The 27579-nt window shown below is 42.7% G+C and overlaps 1 protein-coding gene across 1 annotated transcript in view; it reads right to left on the minus strand.

Moving 5' to 3' along the window:
* Window positions 1-1211: 1211 nt before the first annotated feature.
* The window catches only part of LOC140478699 (uncharacterized), a 75920-nt gene continuing 49552 nt past the window's right edge, over window positions 1212-27579 (minus strand). The window contains exons 5-6 of the mRNA XM_072572002.1: window positions 13619-13854; window positions 1212-2701 (exon numbers count right to left, since the gene is read on the minus strand). Coding sequence (XP_072428103.1) covers window positions 2497-2701; window positions 13619-13854 — 441 coding nt within the window. The 3' untranslated portion in view covers window positions 1212-2496. The remainder of the gene's footprint in view (window positions 2702-13618; window positions 13855-27579) is intronic.

Raw genomic sequence — 27579 nt, forward strand, 5'->3', positions numbered from 1 at the left:
AAGTATGGAGGGGCCAGCATTTATGCAATCATTGAGGGGATGGGGACAGTTGGAGTGCTGGGGGAGAAAGGACGTTGTTAGTTCAGATTAAATAATTGGAATGAGAGAATGGAAGAACACTGGTGTGTGTAACCGCCAGACTGGAAAGAGCCGTCAGTCCCACTGGAGTGAGGGGAAGGGTGAGAGGACATGGTGACAGAAATAGCTATCAGCAAAGTTGAAGAAAGGGGAGTGGATTCTCAATGTGAAGGTGTTGAACTCAATATTAAGCCCAGAAGATTGTAAAGTTCCGAGTCTAAAGATGAGATGTTGATGCTTTTGCTGTGATTTGCTGGATTTCTTATAAATGCTGTTTTTTGAAGTCAAAGGTCAAATGATTTTCTGACCTTGAAAAAAATGTTAGCTCTTTACAGACCTTGGAAACTCAGGTCAATTTTTGATCCACTTTAGAATTCAAGTTCTAATAGTAACAAAATATTATGAACCTTCATAAAACTATTATTTAGAAAATCACTTCTGGGCCAACAGTACAATAGCTTAGTTCAAAACTTAATTATGAAATCAGGAACAATGCTGCTGTAGCTGTACTTACCATTCTGTCTCAACCTCAAATACAAATTTCTCTCAAGCAAGTGTTTACAGATGAAAATGACAGTCAATTACAGCTCAATTATTATAAATAAACTGAAAAGAATTTTCAAAATAAAACCCTTTAACAGAAGCAGTAATAAAGTTATCAAGTGTTGGATAATAGTAGTATAGTTGTAACAATCTTCAAAACTTTCATACAAGGCTGAAGAAGGGTCACTGGATCCAAAACGTTAACTCTGATTTCTCTCCACAGATGCTGCCAGACCTGCTGAGTTTTTCCAGCAATTGTTTTTGATTCTGATTTCTAGCACCCTCGGTTCTTTTATTTTTTTAAAATGCCAGGCTTCTGTGCTCCTATGTGATGTGAAGATATGAAGCCTTGTTACTCAAACTAATTTTGGTCTGTTCTGAAGAAGGGTTACAGGACCTGAAACATTAACTGTGCTTTCGCTCCACAGATGTGGCCTGATGTACTGAGTTTTCCCAGCGATTTCTGTTTTAATTTTGGTTTGACGTGTGCTGCAGGTTTTCTCTCTCCAGCCTAAGTTTAAAACAATGAAGCTTTTTGTTACGGTTGTCATAACATCATTGTAAAAAAATCAATACACAGACACCTGCAGTGATATTAACTAATTAGAAGTGGCTTTATTAGAATTTCATTCTAAATGTACATATATTTTATGTATATATTGAAATTGCATTTATATTGTTTCTTTAACATAGTAAAATGTCACAAGGTGCTTCACAGTTGATTATGAAACAAAATTTGTTCTAATACAACATGAAAAAAATGTTGGGATAGTTAAAATGGTAGTTTAAGGAGATGTTTTGGAAAAAAATTCCAGAGGTTTAAGGCTTAGGTAGTGGAAGGCACAACTGCCACAGTGAAGTGATTAAAATCAGGGATGTGAAAAACGCATGAGTCTAAGAAACTCAGATTTCGAAGAACAGGAGAAAATTTCAATAATAGAGGTCAAGCAGATGGAGAGATGAGAAACAAGGTTGAGACTTCTAAATAATTTTAATTACACCTGCTGTGAGGGATGAGGGAAATTGGATTAGGTGTGAATTAGAATCCCAGAATTTTGGATAAGCTTAAGTTTATGTCAGGTATAAAGTGAAAAAACTACTTAAATCTTTTCAAACCCACAGAACTAACGAGATGGATATCAAAATAATTTGGGCATATAATTTTTATTACTTCTAAGCACGCACAAAGCTGGCAGGCTTTACATCATTTAGATACATTCATTTTCCTCTATTCAACCAAATATAAACTATATTGCCAAATGCATTGCACCTGCTAGATACAAGTTACATTTGAGATATCTATGAAACCTAAAGCATGAAACTGAATTATTAAGTATGCCCAAACAGGAATAACTAGTTACATAGTTGCTTTATTTTATATAAGTAAAAACAAGCTAGTTTCACTGCATTTATGCCTTTTTTTCATGTTGAATATTGACTTCAATTTACGACCTCAGGTTATGGATGCTTTTATGTTTTCTATGTTCTCAATGTATAACATTCACATCTATAGTCCTGCTACATAATAGCTATTACAAAAATGACTAGATTACTGCACAGCATGTCACCTGTAATTCATTTGGAGCAGCACTGATTATGGCTAAGGGCTTGTCTACAATCCAGACTTTTTTTTGGCTGATAGAGCACAAGGTATACACAAAAAGAATAAGAACAATTTTAAAAGTGCACAGTTTGTTTTCAATTTTAACTTTGTTGACAGAATTTAATCCAAATAAATCATGCCTGGATTATTTACAATCATTGCGTAAAGTGAGAACATGCTACTAAGTTCTATATTTACTTGAGCCATATACATCCATTGCAGACAGTCAAATCTGAATTGTCTGTGAACCCATTGTTGCATCAAATTTACTTTCACCATTCAATAGATCCAGGTTGTGAGGTCAATTCGACAAAATCTTCATTGTAATTTACTGGTATGGATAGCACCATGTGAACTTTGAAGTCAACCTTATTCAGTTCTTTATATTCATCCAGTTTGTTTTTCAGCTCTGCTCGGTCTCTCACAGCTTCTGCTTTCTCCAATCCGTCTGACTTTTTGTGGCAAAAGTATAATGCCCTGCAGATTGGAAAAATAATTATGCTTCAATCAAATATTCCTGTTAACTTGTGCTCTACTATTCAAAAAAACACCTTGCTTTGCTTTTGGGGAACAGGTACAAGAATTGCCACCCTCACTATCATTATTTGCTAGTAACCATTATTTTCATTTTTCCTCCACACAATTAGGGTGCTATCTCTTAAATTGGGAACACGTGCACTGAAAAGACAGCCAGTCTATGAAACCATAGAATTCCCAACTAAATTTGAAATATTTTAATTTTAATTTGTTAAGAGTTCTTTGCTGAAGTGACCAGGAAGATTGACGAGCACAGGGTGGCAGACGTAGTCTATATGGATTTCAGTAAGGCCTTTGATAAGGTTCCACATCGTAGGCTGCTCTAAAAGGTAAGACTGCATGGAGTCCAGGGGCAGCTAGCAAATTGGATACACAATTGGCTTGATCGTAGGAAGCAGAGGGTAATAATAGAAGGTTGCTTGTTTGACTGGAAACCTGTGATCACTGAAGACCCCAAGGGTTGGAGTTGAGCCCATTGCTGTTTGTTATCGATATCAATGATTTGGATGAGAATGTATGAGGCATTGATTAGTCAGTTTGCAGATGACACTGAATAGGCAGTATAGTGGACAATGAGGAAGGTTATCAGAAATTGCAGCAGGACCTTGATGAGCTGGGGAAGTGGGCTGGGAAATGGCAAATGGAGTTTAATATAGATAAGTGTGAGTCTTGTATTTTGGAAAGTCAAATCTTGGTAGGAGTCTCATGGTGAATGGTAGGGCCTTAGGGAGTGGAGTGGAACAAAGGGACCCTGGAGTTCAGCTCCACGACTATCTAAAAGTGGAGTCACAGGTAGATAGGGCAGTGAAGAAGGCTTTTGGCACACTTTCCTTCATCAGTCAGGGCACTGAGTATTGAAGTTGGGAAATTGTTGCAATTGTACAGGCCGTTGGTGAGGCTGCACTTGGGAGTATTGTATCCAGTTTTGGTCACTTTGTTATAGGAGGAATGTTATTAAACTGGAAAGAGTGCAGAAGAAATTTATAAGGATGTTGCCAGGACTTAACAGTCTGGGTTATAGGGAAAGGTTGGACAAGCTAGGACTTTTTTTTTACAACATAAGAGACTGAGGGTGTATCTTATAGAAGTGTATAAGATCATGAGAGGCATGGATAGGGTGAATGCACTCAGTCTTTTCCCAGAGTTGGGGAATCGTGGACTAGAGGGCATCTCATTTAAGGTTAGAGGGGAAAGAATATAAAGGGAACCTGAGGGGCAACTTTTTTTTACACAGAAGGTGGTACGCATATAGAATGAGCTGCCAGACAAAACATTAACAACATTTAACTGGCATTTAGACAAATACACGGAAAGGAAATGTTTAGAAGGATATGGTCCAAGTGCAGGCAAATGGTGTTAGCGTAAGTGGACATTTTGGTCATTATGGACCTGTTTGGGTAAAAGGGCCTGTCTCCGTGCTGTAGGACTCTATGACTCGATTAAAATAAAACTTGCCTAGGTTTCTCTCTTGATTTGATTTTTCTACGACAATCCAATGTCAGTGAAGGTGGAACTGCAGACATTATGATGCGTCAGGCAAGTGGAAACGGAGTTACTTGAACATTTTTTCCAGAAGGCAGTCACAGCTGTTTGGTTACAGTTGTCTGATTTGGTCAGTGATCAGGGACAGAGAGATGTGATGACAAGTCAGGCAAGCAGGGTGAAAGGGTGAATTTAATCCTTCAGTTCCTCTTAAACCAGATAAAATTCAGTTTACTTTATTGAATGCTTATTCTTGCATGCATGGGAGATGGACACATCATGAAAATGGCATAGCTCAAATCTTTATTCGAAGAACAAGATATTTACAAATAAAAAACTTCCAATCAACTATTGCTGTAAATAATAATTCTCAAAATCCTACAATTTATTCATCCCTGTCTGTATATGATCGTGTTTGCATTGTTTGCATTCTAGTACACTTGACTATATTATCCAATCACGTCAGTGTATGTTCACATCTCCTAGCTGCAGTATATACTTTGTAAGTATATACTTTACAGGAGTGGATCTTCTGTATCCATAGTCGGAAATTTCCAGTGGTGATTGGAAGGGTATCCAGAAAGTTTAAAACCAGAACGGACTCTTCCAGTGGCAGCCATCACTGGTGGTGAACCTGCCAGTGGGAGGCAGCTCAAGGAATCTGCATTAGCCACTTGGCCTCCTGAATAGTGTTCCAACTTGTAATTGTAAGCACTTAGAATGAGAGCCCACTGCTGAATTTAACCTGAAGCTAAGGGATGGAGGGTGGAGTGGCCTCGTCCTCTTTGAGTAGCCCTAGCAGGGGTTTGTGGTCTGTTATTGTTACAAATTTACATTCATAAAGGAATTAGTACAACACCAAAGATGACCGGCAAACCTTCTTTCTCTATCTAGGTGTATTTGCACTCTACTTCAGCCAAAGTTTGGGAAGCATATACTATTGGATGCTCCTCTCCATTGGGCCATCTGTGAGCCAACACAGCCACAATACCGTTCGGGGAGGAATTGCATGTCAGCACCAGGCGTCGCTTGGGACCATAGTGTGCTAACACCTTAGACAATGATAACTACTTCACTTCCCTGAAAACTACATCTTGGCCACAAGACCATTTCCAAGGCTGAGCCAGTCTCAATAGCAGATGTAAGGGTGCCAGGATGGAGGCCAGGTTACATATGACCTATGTTTAAGTTTTTTAAGTGTTCTTTGTTGATCTTCCCTCTTCATCCAGAGAAATGGCAACCTGAGGAAGACCTTATAAAATGTTTTCCATTGTCCACTGCAAAATGGCACAGGCTGATGATACCCCAACATGCAGTCTTGTATATTGGTACAAAGTCTTATGGGTATTAATTGTAGCATATGACTGGGGATCCTCATCTAACCGCAATTGCAAGTCCACATGGCACACTTAGAGAACTTGAACATAATCCTTTGATATTTCTCCCTAGTCGGGCATAAGTTTTAGAAAATAAAAATGTGTGTTCCAGGCACCCCAAGTGGCCCATTTGGACGGCATAGTGGACAGGACTAGGTTAAGCCCATTGGGAGATACAGTGAAGGTGGTCAAAGATGCCCTGGTTCCCACATCTGTACTGGAGCTTAGATCTTTCCTTAGATTTGTGAATTATTATAGAAAGTTCATATGTAACCTAGCCTCCATTGTGCCCTGGCTTTGTGAAGAACAGCTCGACCACTAGCTTTGCGTTTAACTCCTCTATGCAAGGGATTGACTATTTCTTCAGCTGCGAGAAGCAATTTTCCATTTATTTATATTCCTAAAGGTGAACTGACCTATTGGCCTTCACAATTAGTACAACAGGTGCTGCCCATTTCACAAACTGGACTGGTTTGATAATTCCTTCACTTCCAGCCTCCTGATTTCTGCCTCTACTTTTACATATAAACCACTGGACAGACCTTGCAGAATTGTGGTCAACATATGCAAGGTGGCCTTGGTCCCATTGATATCATCGACCTTCCTGAAAATCATTTGGATATTTAATTAGGACTTCACTCAGGCAGCCGTTTTCCAAATGAAAAATGTTGAGGCAATCAAGGGGATTCTTTTTTCACCAATTTCACCCCATCAGGCTTAGGCTTGAGCCTTTTACTACAATCAGTGATGACTAAACCAGCTGTTTCTCCTATGAGGCTAAAACCAAAGTCGTACCCTTAATCTGTAAAGGTTCCCTAATGTAGATTCTCAGTTAATTCACAAGAATGTTGCCAGGGTTGGTTGGAGGATTTGAGTCTTAGGGAGAGGCTGAATAGACTGGGGCTGTTTTCCCTGGAGCGTTGAAGGCACCAGGCGTTGTTGACCTCACAGAGGTTTATAAAATGATGGGCATGGATAGGATAAATAGACAAAGTGGGTGAATCCAGAACTCGAGGACATAGGTTTAGAGTGAGAGGGGAAAGATATAAAAGAGACCTAAGAAGCAACGTTTTCACGCAGAGGTTGGTACGTGTATGGAATGAGCTGCCAGAGGATGTGGTGGAGGCTGGTACAATTGCAACATTTAAAAAGCATTTGGATTGGTAATGAATTGGAAAGGTTTAAAGGGATAGGGGCCAAGTGTTGGCAAATGGGACTAGATTAGGTTGGGATATCTGGTCAGCATGGATAAGTGAGACCAAAGGATCTGTTTCCGTGCTGTCCATCTCTATGACTCTTGCCGAGGTCTTACCCAAACTTAAGAATTTGAGTCTATAGCGAATCTTGTTCAAGACTGGTTCTGCAATCAATGATACATCCATGCCCCTATCAACTTCCATTAGAACCGGGTGACCATTTACGAGATGTTTATAATGACTGGCTCTAATTTGGCTGTTGTTAAGCAACTTAACTGTTCCAAGCCAGATATAGGTGGGCTTTCCAGGTTGTGGACTCTCCTGGACATTGGCCTATGAGCTTTCTTCGTCAATTCAGGCCTAGTGGGATTCTTTTGCTGTCTTGAGTCCACATACTGGCAGCACTTATAATGGCTTTCTGGCCCAGATACTGAAGAAAATTTTAACTGTTTGGTCGAGGCTTGGCTTTGATTTGGGGTTTTGCTTTGGACTGACCAAGAGTTACTCTCTGTTCAGAGCATGTCCTGAGTGAGGCTATGCAATTACCTTGCCTCAAGTGGTATCCCTACGCTCAGTTGCCCTTGTGAGGGGGTCCAGTTCCATGTGCATCCCTGTAACTCATACGCTCCACTTGCTTCATTTCCTAATGACAAAACTAGTTGTAGTGCCTGTTTGAAGGCCAGTTGGGCTTCAGCTGGTAGGCACTTATGCATGGTTACATAATTAATCCCACATACCAAACGGTTTCTCAGCATCTTACTAAGGGGAGGCAATAGCCTAATGGAATTATGGCTGGACTATTACTCCAGAGACTCAGGTAACGGAACCCAGGTTCAAGTCCCACCACAGGAGATCATGGAATGTGAATTCAATAAAAATCTGGTATTAGGAGTTTAATGATGACCATAAAACTATGGTCAATTGTCAGCAAAACCCATCTGACTCACTAATGTCCTTTACGGATGGAAACTGCCATTCTTACCTGGTCTAGACTACATGTGACTCCAGACCAATGTGGTTGACAATTAACTGCCCTCTGGGCAATAAGGGATGGATAATAAATGCTAACCTCGTCAGCGACAGCCTCATCTTGTGAATGAATAATAATAAAAAAAAGGATTAAACCAAAGTCACATGCCTCTGTTAGTTCTCTTAACCTCATCAAAAATTCCGACAATGATTCCCCTGGTTCTCAAACTGCCGAGTCATACTGATAATGTCTCAGAATTAGAGGAGGTTTTGGGTTGTAATATTCCTTAAATAAATCTGTCAACTTTTGAAAGGTTTACTGTCTGGTGCCTCAGGAAATGTTAGGCTTCAAATAACCGAAAAAGCTGTAGGTCCACAAGTTGTCAGGAGAATTACTCATTGCTGGTCATTTGCCTGGAAAAAAATATGTATTTTTTCCATGTGCTGGGCCCTATCTTTGACAGCAGGATGAATGAGTCAAGCTTTCCAAGTAACAGCAAATGCCAGAAATGCTCATTGCAAACTCAAAGATGACTTTTGTGAGTGAATTTCTTAATTTTTATTTTCTCTCACTGCCACTGAAATAACTTCACAGAAGTCAGTATCCCATCACAAGTCACCCTTTTCTTACATGTGCATAGTACCTGACACTGGTCTGGCTTTGTCAGAGTCAGCTCTCAGAGTGAACAAAACCTCTGAGATTCCTGTATATATATTTTTTGTGCCCTTCACATCAAAGGGCAAGTCCCTGTTTTTTTTAATAACTCCTGGGTTTTTTTTTCCACCCTCACACTACCGCCTAACTGCGATAGTGCTTATTTTTTTCCCCCCAGCACCCATGGTGTGTGTGTGTGTAGGTATGAGGCACAGTGAGAGACATAAGGTGTACGAATCTTCATTCAATTTCCACCATCAGGAAGATAGGAAAACACCCGAGTGGCCAGTGACAAGCACTGTCCTTCACATCAAAGGGCGATGCTGTGTGATCAAAACAGTGAAGGGGAGGGTAAGGACTAAATCAAAATAGAGTTGGAGGGAGAAATACTACACTCCACTCCCTGCAGCACCCACCTCTCCCTGAACAACTCCAGGGTGTTGGTGGACACTGCGTGCTCCTTCTCCAAGGACACCCGGGCCCTAACGTAACCGCGGAAGAGGAGCAGGCAGTCGGCCCTAACGCGCCCCTCCATGGCCCGCTGCCTCAACCTGTTGATGGCTATTTTGGCCAGACCCAGGAGCAGGTCTTCAGACCTGCCCTCCCTTCTCCGTACCGGGTGCCCGGAGATCAGAAGCGTGGGATTGAAGTGCAACCAAAAGCAGAGGAGGAGGTTTGTAAGAAAATCAAAAAGGGAGTGCAAACGCCCACACCTAATATACACATGGTCCACGGACTCCACAGCACCACAGAACAAGCAGTTGGGCTGGGGGTCCATGAACCACCGCAATCTGCGGTTGCAGGAGATTGCTGCGTGCAGCACCCTCCACCCCAGATCCCCGAGAGAAAGGGGGAGGACTCCCACGTAGAGAGCCCTCCATTGGGGATCCCCACTGCCCGGTGGCAAATGGGCACGCCAAGGCGTGTCCGGACGGTGGATGAGGGAGAAGAGGTGGATGGTGTGCAGCAGTAGTCTATACAGGGCCCGCTTTTTTACCCCCTGGAAGGGAACAAAATTAAAATTCCGGAGGAGGCTCAGGTTGGGGGGGGCACAGGCTCCCGCGGGAAGTACGGGACCTTGGGGCCAATGTGAAATTCCGTCCGGGCTGGGGTGAGCGCGGACGGGATCCAACCGCACACCTGAGCGTCCTCCAACCGGTGCACTATGTCGGGTCCGAGCACCGCCGTTTTAAGGTGTCGGATGGTGGTGGCCATGTACCGGACGTCTACCACTGCCCTGCTAGATTCCTGTTTATATTTTCTCTTTTTTTAACATGAAGATAGGAAAACACCCAAGTGGCCAGTGACAAGCACTGCCCTTTACATCAAAGGGCAATGCTGTGTGATCAAAAGAGTGAAGGGGAGGGTAGGGACTAAATCAAAATAGAGTTGGAGGGGGAAATAATGCACTCCACTCCCTGCGGCGCCCACCTCTCCCTGAACAACTCTAGGGTGTTGGTAGACACCAGATTCCTGTTTATATCTGTCAGCCAGCACTCCATGATTGGACCAGGAAACAGCCCCAATTAGGGAACTCATATTCCATGAGATCCACCTGGCTGACCTTGTTATAATCACTACAGTACCTCATTAATACTGATGGGAAGATTGAATTCTTGGCACTTATGTCAGATGATTTTCTGAAACAGCATGTTGAGGAACCAACTAAGGAAATAGGCAATTTTATATTTGGTATTGTGGAATGTTGAGGGGTTAATTAATAATCTTGCTGTAAAGAAGCCTTATCAGAGAAGTATGACAGAATCTTACATTATGTTTCAAAGTCATGTGGTTCAATGACAAACTAGGGTCTTAAATCTAAGCAAGGGAACTGCAAAGGTCTGAGCTTCAGTGGATTGGGAAACAAAGCTGAAGATTTGACTGTACACAGGCAATTTTAATAATAATAATGAAAGGCATGTCATTTAGGATTGAGAGAAGGTAGAATTTCTTTAATCAGATGATGGTAAATCTTTGAAATTCTCTGCCCAAAGCTTTTGGAGGCTCAGTCATTGAGTATATTTTAGACTGAGTCGGATAGCTGTCAACAGCTTAAAAACATGAAGGGATATGGGGATAGTACAGGAATATGCTGCTGAAATGGAAGGTCATTTGAATGCTCTGCGAGTGTGAAGGGCTGAGTGGCCTACTCCAGATCCTATTTTTCATGTTGATGTAAGTCCAAAAGCATCATAAAATTGTTCAGTCTTTGCATTTGATTTTCATCTATTGGAGTTCTGTAATATGGCACATTGTAAAGTTGCAGATGGAGTGGGGAGGAGCAAAGGAGAGAAGTGGGCATCTGAGAGAGCAGTCACAATACAGCATCAGAATGCTACACTGCTTTCTGTGCCTGTGGCAAGGAAGAGAAAAAAAACTCAGCTTGAGTTTCTATTGCTAAGATTTTACAAAAATGTATTTATGCCACTGTATGTGGGCGTTGTTGGCTGGGCCAGCATTATTGCCTGTCTCTCTTTGACTTTTAAAAGATAGTGATGAGCTGCTTTCTTGAATCACAGCAGTCTTGTTAGGAAGGGACTTTTCAAATCTTTTAGCTGTTGTAGTAGATTGATACAACTGAGTTGCTTGATCATTTAAAAGTCCATAACAGTACTGTGGGCCTGTACTGACATGTAGATCAAACCAGGCAAGGAAGACAGATTTACTTTGCTAAATAACAATAATAAACCTGATGAGTTTTTACAATAACAATGATTTTGTGGTATCATTACTGTGACTAACATTTACTTCCAGATTTCTTGAATTCAAGTTCTACACAAACACATTCTCTCTCTCTCTCAATTATAAATAGTGTATTGTACTGTAGTTACATTTATTATTATTGTATTATTATATTTAAGATGTTTTAGGTAAAATATATACTAAGACAATCAGATGACTAGTTGATGCTAGATATGAACTGTACATAACTGTTCCGACTTACATACAAATTTGACTTAGGAACAGTCATGAAAATGGAACTTGCTCATAACCTGGGGATTTCCTGTATTAAAATTGCCTGTTTACAGTCATATCTCTAGCTTTGTTTCCCAATCCACTGAGGCTCAAAGGACTCCTCAGACCTTTGCAGTTCCTTTGCTTAGATTTAAGACCCTAATTTGTCATTGAACTACATGACTTTCAAACTTAATGCAAGACTCTGACCAGATGGCAGCAGTAGAGGACCGACTGTAATGTACTTAATGTTTGAATAACCGTGTTTGCCTCAGTGAGTTGGATCAAAGATACGGAATGGCAATGTGTGTTAGGATTGTAGGCGGCCTCAGGTTCTATTCCACTCAGCGTCCTCAAGAAAGGACATTTGGAATACAGCAACTCACAAAATAAATACAAAAATAGAGGTAGGAGAAAACAGTTTCAGTGTAACTATCAATGATGTTACTGCTCATTGCTTTTATATCTAAAGAAATAAGCCCAGCTGCAAACAAAAGAATTAAAGACCTTACTAGTAACTGAAAATGGTTGGTGCCAACCAGTCTGGCAACAGTGATTGTGACTAACAATACTAGCTTGATTTGTACTGAACTACAGATATTGTATTTGATAGTGTCTGTAAAAAAAAAAGGTGAACTTATATTCTTAGATATTTTTAGATTACTGAATATATTTTCTCAATGTCAGAAATATCTGTACTGCACTAATTATCTTTCTTTTCGCATCCAAAACAATCTTGTCACTTGGAATTTATAAAGAAGCTGGCTGATCTGAATAGTAATATCTATGATCTCATCTCTAACCCGACAGTCAGATTGCAATAGAGCTGCATAATTGAACAATAAATAAAAATAGAGAATGTGTGAGGAAGCCCATGGCACATAATCTACCTTCCATAACTTATCATTGCAACATTTATTCACAAGCAAAGCAACAAGCTATGCAATTAAAAAAGGACAAAGACATTTCAACATAAATTAAGGATAAATAAACTGACATGTTGTTTAGAATTTGGTTCTAGTGATATCACTATATTTAAAAACATTATCACTGCTGATAAAAATGAGGTGGATAAGTGATGCAATTCCACTATACTGTATAACGTCCTTTACCTATCCACAAGCAAGATTCAATTCAAGGTAATCACACAGTGAGCTTGCTTAGTTTCTAGCAGAGCTCATCTCTGAGGCATCCTGGGGTTCCCTGTCATTATTTATCCATGGCAAGTTCTCAGCCCTTGCTGTGCCTAGCTTGCCAAAAAGGTAGGGTGGGAAATTACATATCCTTAGAAGCTGCTTGCAAATGCAAGACATTGAATTAACACTGAGTAAGATTTAAGTGTTGCTTCTGTATGATATGAAGGCTGTTCAGAGCACAAAAAATGGCTGGCAAAATAAATGTGGTAGCAATTAAGATTTAGAGCCTGTGGGCGAACAGTGGAGAGGGTGAGTATCAAAATCCCAGTTTAAGGGCCTAGTGCAGGAAAAGAAGCAAAAAAAAAGTTATGCTTAGAAATTAAAATACTAGTCCTCTATTTTGATGTATTTCAGCTGGTTGGACCAGTACATCTTGTTTGCCAGTCTTGTTTTATCTTTCTACTGGATAAGAGTTGTACCTAAGCTAGAAATGGTCAGGGCTGTGAGATGTTTCACTAGTGTAAGAGCTACTGTCAGTGGCAGGACTGAGGAAACAAGTAGGGTTTGCGACGGAGGATGTAGGGATGCAATTAGACTTTAATAATAGAGTAGAATAGGATCCTACAGTGTGGAAACAGGCCATTTGGCCTGACAAGCCCACATCGATCCTCTGAAGAGTAACCTGCCCAGGCCCATTCCCCTACCCTATTACTCTACATTTACTCCTGACTAATACACCTAGCCTACACATCCCTGAACACTATGGGCAATTTAGCATGGCTGATTCACCTCACCTGCACATCTTTGGATTGTGGAAGGAAAACCAGAGCACCAGAGGAAACCCACACAGACACAGGGAGAAGCATGCAAACTACAGACAGTCGCCCGAGGCTGGAATTGAACCCATGTCCCTAGCACTGTGAGGCAGAAGTGCTAACCACTGAGCCACTCTGCCAGCCACCCTAGGGTTTAATTGGAAATCATTTCCGAAAATGGTCTGTTTGAGCTTCAGGATTCAGGATGTAGTGGTGCAGGATCATTAGCTCTGTCTAAAATTCACAAGAGATTAATTCAATTGATTTATGTACCTGAATCCAGTGTTTGGATAGCTGACTTTTTGCCATCCACGCTCCTGCAGAAAAGGCTTAATCAATTTTTTATGGATGTCTTTTGGAGCTCCACCAGGGGTCGCCACATACAAGTAAAACAAGTTCCCATCATCACCTTGCTCCTGAGAGGTCCTGATTTCATCAAGTATTTCTTGAGTACTGACATCCATGTTCACACACCGAATATTCTGGTAATAAATACAACTGCAAAATCCCTGTGAAGATAAAATGTGAATCATAAGGCACTTAAATTTTAGTCTTTATCACGATGTTGAATGAGAGCTATTTGAGAATCAAATAAAATTATTCACTGCACTTACACACTCCTACAAAAAGCAGAGCTCTGACACAGTTCTTGCTTTATTTTTGCAACCAGCAGATTTATAATTTAAATGATATTATTTTGGGATGCTGCTGCAGCAGACGGATTTGGGGATGCAATTTCACTCACCTCTGAAGGTGGCAGGGAAAGTTGAAAAGGCAGTCAAGAAACCACATTGGATACTTAGCTTTATTAATAATGTATTGAATAAAAGAACAAGGAAGTCTCCCTAAATCTTTAGAAATCTCTGGTAAAGTTGGCTTGAATACTGCGTGCATTTCTGGGCACCACATTTTAACAGGGTCAACAACAGCCAGCATTTAAAAGAGGATGATGGAAATACCAAGAAGGAGGGTATTTAATTGAAATGGAGAGGCTGGAGAAGCTGCATTTGTGCTTTGAAAGGCAAAGGCTAATTGAATGAAGATATTCAAAACTATGAGAGCTTTGCATAAGTAGATAACAACTATTTTTTCTGACAAATGGGTCAGCAACCAGAAGTCAGACGCCTGAAATGTTTGGCAGGAAAGTGATAGAAATTAGTTCACTTATTGAATTCTGGAATTATATTACCTGACAAGGCGATGGAATCAGATTCCATTGAGACCTTTAAAAGACAACTGGATAAGAACTTTAAAAGAACTAATCTGAAGAGTTTTGGGGAAAATGCTGGGACTAAATTGGCTATTTGTTCAAACTAGGAGAAAGTGAGAACTGCAGATGCTGGATCAGAGTTGAGTGTGTGGTGCTGGAAAAGCATAGCAGGGTCAGGCAACATCCGAGAAGTAGGAGAATTGACCTATTGTGCAAAAGCCCTACATAAGGAACTGCCAGTTACAGGCTGAGTGGTCCCTTTGTGCTGTAAGATTCTCCTCGTGCTTTTGTCCAGCGGTTAAGAGAAAAATTGTGTCAATGTGAGAGTGGATTTCCATGATCCCTTTTCAGTCCTTGCTACCCACTGTTAAGAGGGTCAGCAAATGACTTTCTCTGGAGTTTGACAGTTGCTACTCCAAAAATGGCTTCAGAATGTGATGTGGCCTGGATTCAGCCACCCAGTTTTCTTTTTAATTAGATTACTTAGTGTGGAAACAGCCCTTTGGCCCAACAAGTCCACACCAACCTGCCGAAGTGCAACCCACCCAGGCCCATTCCCTTACATTTATCCCTTCATCTAACACTATGGTCAACTTAAAATGGCCAATTCACCTAACCTGCACATTTTTGGACTGTGGGAGGAAACCGAAGCACCCGGAGGAAACCCACGCAGACACGGGGAAAATTGTGCAAACTCCACACATTAGGTGGTTAACTGCTTGGCTCTTTCTCATAACACAACACCAATCCCAAAATTGCCTGATTCCTCAGTCGGCTCCTGAACATACATTTGCAAAAATCTATCTCCGCTCTCAAGGGGTGGAATGTTCTCAGCTCTTCAACAGCATGGGCAATGGCAAGAAATATAGAAAAATATGGTGAGAAGAAAAAAAATATGATTCTCCATGTTCAGAAAATGAAATGCAATTTTCACTATCAGGTTTAAATGGTGAATCTGAATCCTGCTGCTATGTGCATTTGCATCTCATTAGTAGTTAATTTGGTCAATACCCAACTGAAAGTCGGAGCAGTTACCTGGCTGCTGCTCCTTGGTTACTTCTGCTGGTCTCCATCTTAAGGTCCATTCACTAACATCTCAATGCATCCTTCATAGATAGTAACTGCCTTCAACCTTCGTCCACAGAAATTGGTATCAGCAAAACACTCATGTCATTCATGAAAAATCTTAGACTAACTCATAAATTACCTCAACACACCACCACTGCATTGCAGAACTCATGGATACCTTACATATAATGCTCCTGAGAGGTTGCTCTGCATGTTGGATTACACACCTATCTCATATACTTTAGCAGAATGCATTTTATGGTTCTTAACTTGCTTTCTTGCACTCACTTTGTGCTTACTTGGATGCTTATATTCTGGCTTTCATTGCATTGCACCTCAATGAGAACCTACAAGTCCCCAACATCTCCAGCTTGACTTGTTTTTTAGTGTAGACAAAAATGCAGGCAGCCTGTCATGTTTGCTAGCATTAAACAGTAATGCTAGCATTAAACAGTAATGCTAGCATCACATACTATGTCAATATCATACCTCTGGCAAGTGCCAACAGTTTAAGCAGTAAATATATTTCAAATGCTTCAGACACTCTGAAAATCAAAGGAGACCAATCCTTACTGGAGTGGAGGGGACTACTGTCAGTCAGGGGCGCCACACACTCAATCAACTGCATCATTCAATTTCTATCCAGGGGACTGGCCACAGTTGATCAGTCACTTAGTGCAGCCAGCGTTGGGAATGTATGTCTCTGAAATCCAGGGATTACACAAAGAGCAGTCCTGTAGGTTAAGTGCAAGCAATCTGGGAATCACAGGTAAGTAAGTCAGCGAGTGGTGGAGACAATCAATTGTGGAATTGCTCTGTCCTTGGTCAGGACAGTCCTTACAAGTCAATGCAGACGTGAGCCAAGGTTAATCCTGGGGATTTGACTGGTAAACATTAAGTAGGATTATCATTGGCCAGTCCATGTAGTCCAGTGGAAAGTGGGAAACCCAAGTTTCTGGACAGGATGTATGATGCTGCAATGCTGAAGGGATGATGACATTAAAGGAGTGGAGGCAATTCCACATATGAGGACAAGATCTGGCACAACTTGAGTGATTGGGGTATTGCAGGGTGGATAGGTTCTTTAAGTGGCCATACCCCTGACAGTAGGAAAAATGGGGATATTGCGTGTCAAATGAAAGGGCTAAATAAGCATGTGGGGAGCCTGACACATTATAGAGTTGGTAGGGGCAGCAACACAAAACTGTACAAAGAGAGGGAGAAGAGAGAGAGAGAGAGAGCAAACCCCAACTGCACAATAGGGAAGAAAAATGGCTGCCAATTCATTTACAGTAGTGAATAAGTAACTTTTATTTTGTTCTGAGGGAGGGGTGTACCTACTTGTGTCATGACACTAGGGTTTACTGACACAGAAGTTGAAAAGTGGTCATCATCCACCCTTGAATGAGGTTGTGTTAATCACACGCAAGGTGGCCATAAATATTGAACATGAGTGTAGTCAAATCCTGAATACGTGGTGTAAATATATGGCTTATTCAAAAAACTGAAGGCTGGCTGCGACTGTGAATCTTTGCAGCAGTCAGAAGCCTGTGAAGACGCTGTGTAACCCACGCAGGAGGCGGTCACGTGACATTCCGTTTCACGCTCGGAAGCGTGCGAGGCGGTCACGTGACATTCCGTTTCGCGCCCAGAAGAGTGCGAGGCGGTCACGTGACGTTCCGTTTCGCGCCCGGAAGAGTGCGAGGCGGTCACGTGACGTTCTGTTTTGCGCCCTGGAAGCGGGCCAAGGAGGTCACGTGATGCTCCGTTTCGCGGGCAAAAGAAGCTCACGTGGGGTCGGACATCTGGGAATTGGAGGAGTCAGACCAACAGCCAATGAGAAGATAATTCTACCTCAGTGTGTGTATGACGTTTTTTATTGTATAAAAGACTGGGGCAGGGACAGAATGGGGTCTTACTTTTTGAACTGGCACACGTGGTAGTTGGTCAGGGAAAAAGGGTTAGACCCAGAGCTCTGAATGCTTTGTCCACTTACTGTTTAAAATAAATCAAGAGTGTGAGACTGAATATCTTCTCTTGGTGCTTCATTTAAAAGAACACGCAGGACTAGGCTCACACATAGAAGAAAGTAAATTGGTAGATTGAGCCAAGGTCCTACAATTTGGTGACCCTGACGTGATGAAGACGGAGAAGTGACGCAAAGAGAGAAAAATAGAAACAACAGACGACTGACGTTTGATGACAACAACAAGCGGCGCCGCATAAAAAAAAGGTGAGCAGACGCCTGTTTATATCAAAGTTCTGCAATTGGAAACACTAAATTGATTGTTGTCATTATACTGCAAGTGTCCTAGTAAGAGCAAGTGGACAAAGTATTGATTATAGTACGTACAGGTTTAAAGTCCCTTGGGGTTAGAGTCCCCATAAAAGCAACAAGGTACGTACAGGTTTAAAGTCCCTTGGGGTTAGAGTCCCCATAAAAGCAACAAAGTTTGGTACGTACAGGTTTCAAGTCCCGTGGGGTTAGAGTCCTCATAAAAGCAACAAGGTACGTACGGGTTTAAAGTCCCTTGGGGTTTGAGTCCCCATAAAAGCAACAAGGTACGTATGGGTGAGGAGGTTTAAAGTCCATTGAGCAGGATCTCATAAAAGCAACGCTCACAAATTTTGGTTTATGATTGTGTTGTAAATTTTGGGAATTATATTGGGGAATGTACGGAGGGTGGTATAAAAGCCAGTAGTGTTTTGAAGACAAACGGTGGTGTGTCAGTGAGAGAGAATTGGGTTGGTTGTTCGGTTATATTTATATCTAAACCAACTGACTACTGGATGGGAGGATTGAAACAAAAATACATAAAATGGAAGGGGAGTTTGATAAAGAGTGTGAAGAATACGGAGGGTGTTCTTCCGATTTAATGTTGCCTGTAAAACAGCAGTGGGGTAAAGCCAGTAGTCAGTTACTCAGTGGGCTTGCAAGGAACAAACAAAAAACAATGATGGAGAAATATGATAAGATTTGGGAGGAATTAGAGAAACAGGGCAAAGTCCCTAAGGATGAGGAGAGGAAGAAATTGTCACTGTTTTTGGGAAAAGTAGAAGAGCAAGCTAAATTAGAAGTAGAAGAGCATATGAAGGGAAAGAAAGGGTCAATATTACGTAGAAGAAAGTGGACAAAAGAAGGTGAGGAGAAAGAAGAGAGGAGAATTCATCTGCATAACATGACGTTAGCTGTATGGCAGTAGAAATATTACAAAAGAGAGTAGGTGGTACCTCTGCAATAGAATTGACAAAGGAGACAGAGAAGGCAGGACCATCTGCGCCATTATATCCAAAATTGCCTGTGGTACAATCCCCACCCCCATATCCTGTAACACAAATGCCACTTATGTATGTTCAAGAAAGGGTGTTAGATGTGCAAGAAGTAGGAACAAGAGAGTATAATGTAGTTAAACAGAGACTAGCGGAAGCTCTAGAAGAAAGTATCAGAAAAGTAGAAAAGTTAACATTAGAAGTTGATCAGAGGGTTAAGGAAGTAGAGGAGTCGAATAGGGTGATGATGACGCATAGTAGAAATAAAGAACAGCCAAAACAGGGGAGATGTTTAGCAGTACAGAAGCCAGAGGCTCATTCGACACCGTATAGTGCTGAGAATGAGAAGAAGGGAAGATTACATGATTCAGGTCAGTTTTTGGATGATGGGTTCTCAGACAGAAGACGGAGAGATTTGAGGGAAGAACGGGATAGAGGGAGATTGGATGGGGAGGAGTCCAGAAGTAGTATAGATATTGAGGATGAAGAATCCCTGACAGATGATGATCCAAACACCTATCCAGTCACTTTGAAAGGCTCACTCACAATGCATACCGAACATGGCCCTTTACTGAAGTCTCCACCTGAATCAAGTTACAACCTGCATCAAAGAGACACATTACGACAACCTATAAAGTATCAGCACCACCAAGTGCCATTGATTTACAGAGGCTCTTATCTGGGGAATGTTTATCAGCCCTTCATATATACTGATATGAACTGCATCCTGGATAAAATGCCCCCACCCATGGAGGGAGGTGGGCCCTGGATGACTAAATTTTCCCAATATACATTAGGCTACAAGTTAGCTATGGGTGACTGGAGAGCATTGTTGGGTAAGCAATTGAGTATGTGGGAAATACAGCAGATTGAAGTGTCTGCGGGGACCACCTTATTACCTGATTCTGACCCATTTGCGCAGCATGCTGCCTGTGTGGGAAGGGCAACGAGGGAGAGGTTCCCGATTCCACCGGGAGCGATGCACTCACTCACCTTCACAATGAAGGAGGGTGAGGATATGTCTACCTTTTTGGCTAGGTGTAAGGACACGTGGACAGATACTGCGGGGAGCCATCCAGGGTCGGGTCAGCTACAGACCACATTATTTAGGAATGCTGTTATGGCAGTGATGCCTAAGTAAGTAAAAGAGGCAATGGAAAGTAATCCCGATATCCCAGGTTGTTCTACAGAGCAGTGGGAGAAACACTTGACGCACCACGTGAAGCGTAACAAGACGAAACAGGATGAAGATAAACAGAGTAATGAGTCAGCTCAAGTGCAGTTGTTGAAGTTACAGCTCGATGAGGCTAGGAGGAAGGCTAGTGATATAAAGAAGGCCTCCCAAAAGACGACTAGTCAGATGGTTCAGCGACCGTCGCCACAAAACAACTTGCCGAGTTCAGACCCAACATTTGATTGGATGCCACCCTACCCCCAATATGGGGGCAGGCCGAGAGGTGTTCCAGGAGGAATACGTGGTAGAGGAAGGGGCCGTGGGGGATTCAGAGGTCAGCCATCCAACACCTGTTTTGAATGTGGCCAACCCGGGCATTGGAGAAGAAATCGTCCCCTGTTGTGGGGACCCCAGGGAGGTCCGGGATTGATCCGAGGACAGTATGTCCATTCAAGTCAGCCTTCAGTCCAACAGGCTGTTCAGCCTTGTCAAGTCCCAAATGCAGCTGTAGCCCCGGTGCAAGGACAGTACCCCCAAACTATGCCAGAAGGGCAGGGGTACGAATATTGACGGGGCCCGAGAACCCAGGGGCATGTGGGGTTGGCAGACCCCTGTATGCAAATGAGGGTAATGGACAAGAATCTGTCTTTTTTGGTTGACACAGGTGCAAGATTTTCCACCATCACTTGTGATATACCTCGGTCAAGCATGTCATCCTCTAGCGTTCAGTTAGTAGGGTTCTCGGGTAAACCAGAAAATCTGCCTTTGACATCGCCACAGATCACATCAGTGGCCGGCCAGACTTTTCGTCACCAGTATATTTTATTACCTGCATGCCCCGTGAATTTGATGGGACAGGATTTGCTGGTGAGATGTGGGGTCTCAGTTCTGTGTGGACCAGATGGACTGGTAGTGACCTTTCCAAATGGCCATTCTGTCAACTGTTCTATGACAATGATACACTCTGGATCCCAAATGATGCTATCACCGGACATATCACCAACGGCAGAAGGACAGTGGGCAGACATATACTGGGGACTGCTTGAACCCGAAAATGGGCAGAATAACGGCATAAAGTCTTTATACAACCAATGGCGACCCTGGGTTCAGATGCTGCACCCCTATGCTCCTCCTGCAGATCCCCTCCATGTTACCTTATATTATGATAGAGATGATAATGAAATATATCAGTATGCATTCTATCAGCATCTAGAAGGGACTCAATGGGAGATTTTCTCCAGTTGCATTCTGCTCGGAAAAGAAGGTGTGGCGGCTGTGGTTGAATTAACCACAGAACAGTTGGAATGGTATGAGATGTCTGAAGAAGCCATATCTCATGTCACATTGGCCGTGCATGCAGAATATCAGGCCAAGGATCTGGGGCCTATGTGCAAACGCTTGATGGTGGTGACAGACTGGATGTGGACTCAGTTACCCGGTTTACAATATTCACCATCAGAGGAAGCCTATAGAATTATGTGCAGAACAACTGACAAGGTGCTGCTGGAACATAGGCAGATTGAAAGGTTTCATGGTAGGGAAAAAACAGACCGTCCACAGGCTGCAGCGATGCTTGACACTCTACCAGATACCTTGTGATCAGCAAGTTCAACGGATGTTGGTTACTGCAAATACATCACACCAATCACATTTGATTTAATAGACCACACTCCGATTTGGCAGAGACAATATTCACAAAAACCAGAGGCTTAAGCCGGCATCGCCGACACAATTGAAGGAATGTTAGCAGCAGGGGTGCTGGAACCCTCCGAGTCAGCCTGGAACACTCCTATCTTACCTGTAGAGAAACAGAATACAGGCAAATATAGGATGGCGCATGATCTTAGACGGATTAATAGTGTCGTTTCTACTCTAACAGTTCCAGTCCCAAACCCTTACACTGCAATGTCTGTGCTGACACCTGACCATAAGTGGTTCTCGTGCATTGATCTGGCCAACGCGTTCTTCTGTTTGCCCCTAGCTGATCATTTGAGGGACATTTTTTCATTTACTTACAAAGGCCAACAATTACATTTTACAAGGGTCCCTCAAGGGTGTATTTTGTCACCTGGGGTGTTTAATCAGGTATCAAAACAGCAGCTCAAGAATCTGACGCTCCCAAAGGGGGTGGTATTGATCCAGTATGTGGATGACAGTCTTTTGGCAGTACCCGACCATGTTTCTTGTTTGGAAGCCACAAAGTCGTTGCTGTTTCACCTGTATAGTGTCGGTTTCAAAGTTTCACGGGTTAAATTGCAATGCTGCAGACAAACGGTGTCTTTTTTGGGTAGAATTATATCTGCTAGGGGAACAGGTGTGTCTCCGTCCCATAGATCCTCCATTCTGCATTATACCAAACCAGTCACTGTAAAAGACATGCTCTCATTTCTTGGGTTGGCAGAGTACAGTAGACAATTCGTTGCATCATATGGGGAGCTCACTTTCCCTCTAAGGGCCATGGTAAAGGAACAAGGCATGAGAAATTTGTCGGCCCATTTGCAGTGGACCACAGATGCAGACGAAAGTTTTATATCTCTTAAACAGGCCCTAAGGCGGGCCGCTGAGTTAGCGGTCCCAGATTACAACGAGACATTTTTCCTCAATATTTCTGAAAAATTACACACAATAAATGGTGTTCTTTTTCAGAAAAAAGGGGGATGCAGGCAGGTGCTGATGTATGTAAGTGTTACCCTTGACCCAATAGAGGACAAACACCCACCATGTACAAGACATGCAGCAGGGGTAGCAAAAATTCTCCAAAAGGTGGCACATATAGTCATGGGCCATACACTAACAGTACTGACGACACATAGTATGGGAACTCAACGGCCTTTACGATGACATCACTGCAGCAAACCAGGTTAGAGAAAATTCTGAATGCACCACATATAATTTTTACACATGAAAGAATTAATATGGCTGATAACATGGCAGGAGAGCCACACATGTGTGAGGAAAGGGTACAGAGAGATACCAAAGTTAGGGTAGATTTACAGGCAGTTCCATTCGTAGACCCAGAAGAAGTGCTGTTCACAGATGGTTGTTGCTACAGACATCCAACTGAAGGACTTAAAGCAGCCTATGCAGTGGTGCGATGGACAAGTGAGGGATTTGAGGAAGTGTTGACAGGAAAAGTGACAGGCAAAGAATCAGCCCAGTTGGCTGAACTACAGGGAATGATAGCTGCGTTAGAATGGTCAGAGGGAAAAAGAGTAAATATCTACACCAATTCTGCATATGTGGTAGGGGCTATACAGGTAGAACTTAGTCAATGGATCAGGGCAGGATTCTTAACAGCAGCAAAAACCCCAATTAAACATGAAAACATATGAAAAGATTAGCGGAGGCTCTAATGAAACCTGCAGGAGTGGCAGTGGTCAAGTGTAGAGGACATGATAAAGCAGACACAGTAGTAGCGAAGGGCAATCAGAAAGCAGACTTAGCAGCAAAGAAAGCAGCAGGCTATACAGCACAGTATATAATGATGCAAACAAAGAGAACAGTGTATGACCTGCTACCTGCCTGTGATGCAAATGTGTTAATCAAAGAGCAGCGGAAAGCCTCTCCTCAGGAACTGACAGTATGGAGAGAGAGAGGGGCCACAGAGTCAGAAGGGATTTGGAGGTCGCCGGACGGTAGACCAGTCCTACCCCCAGGTTTGATAACTTCCATGCTTCAGGAGGCTCATGGGTTGACACATTGTGGAAAAACACAGATGCAGAGGTATCTGATACACTGGTGGCATCCGTTCTTGCCAGTAATGATTGAAAATTATATTAGGGAATGTAGAACATGTACAGAATACAATGCGAGACCAACAGTGAAACCACATGAGGGAAAATTCCCTCTCCCAAGAATGCCAGGTCAGGAAATAGTGATCGACTACACTGATATGTTAGAGAGAGTAAACGGATACTGGTACCTTTTGGTAGCAGTGGATGCATACACTGGTTGGCCAGAAGCAATACCTGCGAAAAAGGAAGACGCAAAGACAGTGATTAAATTCTTGATAAACCAATATATTCCAACGCATGTGTTTCCAAAGAGAGTCAGGTCAGATAATGGCACACATTTCAAGAACAAAGACCTGCAAGAAGTTGAAGCAGCTTTAGGACTGAAACATGCGTTTGGAACAGTGTATCATCCTCAGTCACAGGGAAAAGTGGAAAGAATGAATCGGTCCATAAAAGGAAAAATAGGAAAAGTGTGTGCACAAACAATGTTAAGCTGGGTGGATGCCCTACCTTTAGCTTTAATGTCCATTAGGAGCTCAGTAAGCTCTATTACTGGGTTCACTCCGTATGAGTTAACAACAGGGCAGCAGTTCCCGGGACCAGGAGCGGAAGTACAGATCTTAGAGGGGGGGAGGAGCCTCTCTAACGTACAAACCTTACTATGACCAACTAACAGCTCTGGTGTCAGCTTTCTCCAAACAGGTTGGATCGGAAAAGGGGGAACTACAGACTCAGACACCATCTACTACAGACTGGGTCCTGTTGAAGGTCATCAAACGGAAGTGGTCGGAGCCGAGGTGGACAGGACCTTATAAGGTGGTGGAGAGGACATCGCATGCGGTCAGATTACAGGGGAAAGGAGAAAACTGGTACCATTGGAGCCAGTGTGCAGCTACGGAACCGCCAACGAGAACTCTAGAACAAATAAGAACAGAAAAAGAGTAGAAGGGTTTTAAACTTCTAATGTTTGTAGGAAGAAGGTTCTGGAAAAAGGGGGGAGAGGTTCTAAAATTTTTTTAACCAAAGTTGTGAGAGGGATATAATGTCTATCTTTGTAAGCAGCCCACATTACTTTAGGCTGTGGAGGTTGGGAGTCTTTGTTATTGTTTTATGTATAAGTGTTACGGTACTGTTAATAGGAGTATTAAGCACGAGGGACAAACACACAGGCAAGGGAAGAGGTTCAGGAATAAAAGATCAACAGGACAAGAGGCAGATAAATCTTTAAGGGAGGCGAGAAGCCAGGTACACATCAGACACGATAGAAATCATGGTACCACATACCAGTTTGATTTATGCCAAGTAATTGATTGTGGTTAAGATACAGGGAGCTGGAGGGATTATGATGTATATCTTTGCTTCTATGCCATTTACTATGACCCATGCATGGGATAATGTACTAACATGGACGGGGGTGCGATGGACCCCCAAGAGGTCGTCACTTTCGGATAATAGATGGAACATTCGAGATCATGTGAGCCTGACGAAGGGGCAAATAGATCTTTCTTCAGAGTTAGGTAATCCACTTTTGTTAACCCTGAAGAAATTTGACATTAATCCTAGTCCAAAAGAGGTACAGATTTACTGTGGGAGTGATGACAGAAGCTTTTATCTTGTAATAGGTGTAGATCAATCTGGAGTGGATACCATGGGATTAGTGAAGGTAGCCTTAGTGGACCCTCCTATGCGCCAGCCACAAACTGAAAATACAAGCATGGAGGTAGAACCAAGTTCAGGAGTTGTGGTAATAGACCACAACAACCTTACGAGAAGGGATATTAGTAAATTAGCTACCGGGTATGGGGATAAGAACTTATGGCTAGACTGGATGACAGCGACTGCAATTTCGATGAATATGAGTAATTGCGTTGCGTGTTCTTCGGCAAGGCCAACCCTGTTTACTACCCCAGCTCCACTGTTCCCAAATATAGACCCAACAGGATTTCATTGTATGATGGCCCTCACTATGCAGGCGGACCCTCCAAACTGTACCACATTAAGTGCTATTTTTCCACCTGTAAAGAATTCCACACTACCTCCAGTGTTTACACCAAGGGTCAACAATTATATGTGTTTTGTTCGAAGGTCTAATATAATCTTGGGAAACATGCCTGCTGACTAGTGTCAGGATACAATTAATGTAACAGGCTGGCAGAATGCTAGCACAATGGTTTGAGCCAGAGCTGATCTTTTTTGGTACTGTGGAGGTAGAACACTGCATATTAGTCTACCTCCAGATTGGTCTGGAACCTTTGCAATGGTCACGTTAGGAGTACCCTTATTTCTTTTAGGAGAACGACGACAGGGAATGAATCCATATAGACGAATGCGTAGGGATTTGTTTGATGTCACATCCAGCTCAACCACTTACATAGATGCAATAGGTGTTCCCCGTGGTGTACCTGATGAATATAAATTGGCAGACCAGATAGCAGCAGGATTTGAGAATCTCCCAATTATCAGTGTTCTATTCCCAGTTACGCCGAATAAAAACGTTGTAATGTACATAATTAATTCGGTCAATGTACTTAGGCTAGCTAATAGAACTAGAGATGCGGTGGCGGGACTCTCAGAACAATTGGCAGCGACTTCATTGATGACAGTCCAAAATAGAATGGCTTTAGATATGTTGTTAGCAGAGAAGGGGGGGGGGGAAGTGTGCTCTATGTTCGGGGACCAATGCTGTACGTTTATCCCCAATAATACGGCACCTGATGGCTCGGTAACCAGAGCCCTGGAGGGACTAAGAACTTTGCCTGAAGAAATACATGAACATTCCGGTATTGACAATCCTTTAGGAGGTATTTTTGACTCATGGTTTGGGAAATGGAAAGGATTAATTGCCTCTGTGTTTATGTCCCTCGCTGGTATGATTATTGTGTTAGTGTTGTGTGGATGTTGTTGTATCCCCTGCACTAGATCTTTGTTAAACAGGGTAATTATTACAGCAATTGAAGGGAAGGCTCCCCTGCCCTATCAGATGTCACAGATGGAGACGGAAATCATGGCTTTGGCAAGAGGGGAAGACTATGCATCGGAGAGCGAATGTGACGTATAGAACTGGTTGGTTGGTCTCATTTTTATGAGACCAAAAGGGGGACTTGTAAATATATGGCTTACTCAAAAAACTGAAGGCTGGCTGCGACTGTGAATCTTTGCAGCAGTCAGAAGCCTGTGAAGACGCTGTGTAACCCACGCAGGAGGCGGTCACGTGACATCCCGTTTCGCGCTCGGAAGCGTGCGAGGCGGTCACGTGATGTTCCGTTTCGCGCCCAGAAGAGTGCGAGGCGGTCACGTGACTTTCCGTTTCGTGCTCGGAAGCGTGCGAGGCGGTCACGTGATGTTCCGTTTCGCGCCCAGAAGAGTGCGAGGCGGTCACGTGATGTTCCGTTTCGCGCCCAGAAGAGTGCGAGGCGGTCACGTGACGTTCCGTTTCGCGCTCGGAAGAGTGCGAGGCGGTCACGTGACGTTCTGTTTTGCGCCCCAGAAGCGGGCCAAGGAGGTCACGTGATGCTCCGTTTCGCGGGCAAAAGAAGCTCACATGGGGTTGGACATCTGGGAATTGGAGGAGTCAGACCAACAGCCAATGAGAAGATAATTCTACCTCAGTGTGTGTATGACGTTTTTTATTGTATAAAAGACTGGGGCAGGGACAGAACGGGGTCTTACTTTTTGAACTGGCACACATGGTAGTTGGTCAGGGAAAAAGGGTTAGACCCAGAGCTATGAATGCTTTGTCCACTTACTGTTTAAAATAAATCAAGCGTGTGAGACTGAA

Source organism: Chiloscyllium punctatum, chromosome 6, assembly GCF_047496795.1.
Source record: "Chiloscyllium punctatum isolate Juve2018m chromosome 6, sChiPun1.3, whole genome shotgun sequence".
Taxonomy (NCBI): Eukaryota; Metazoa; Chordata; class Chondrichthyes; order Orectolobiformes; family Hemiscylliidae; genus Chiloscyllium; species Chiloscyllium punctatum.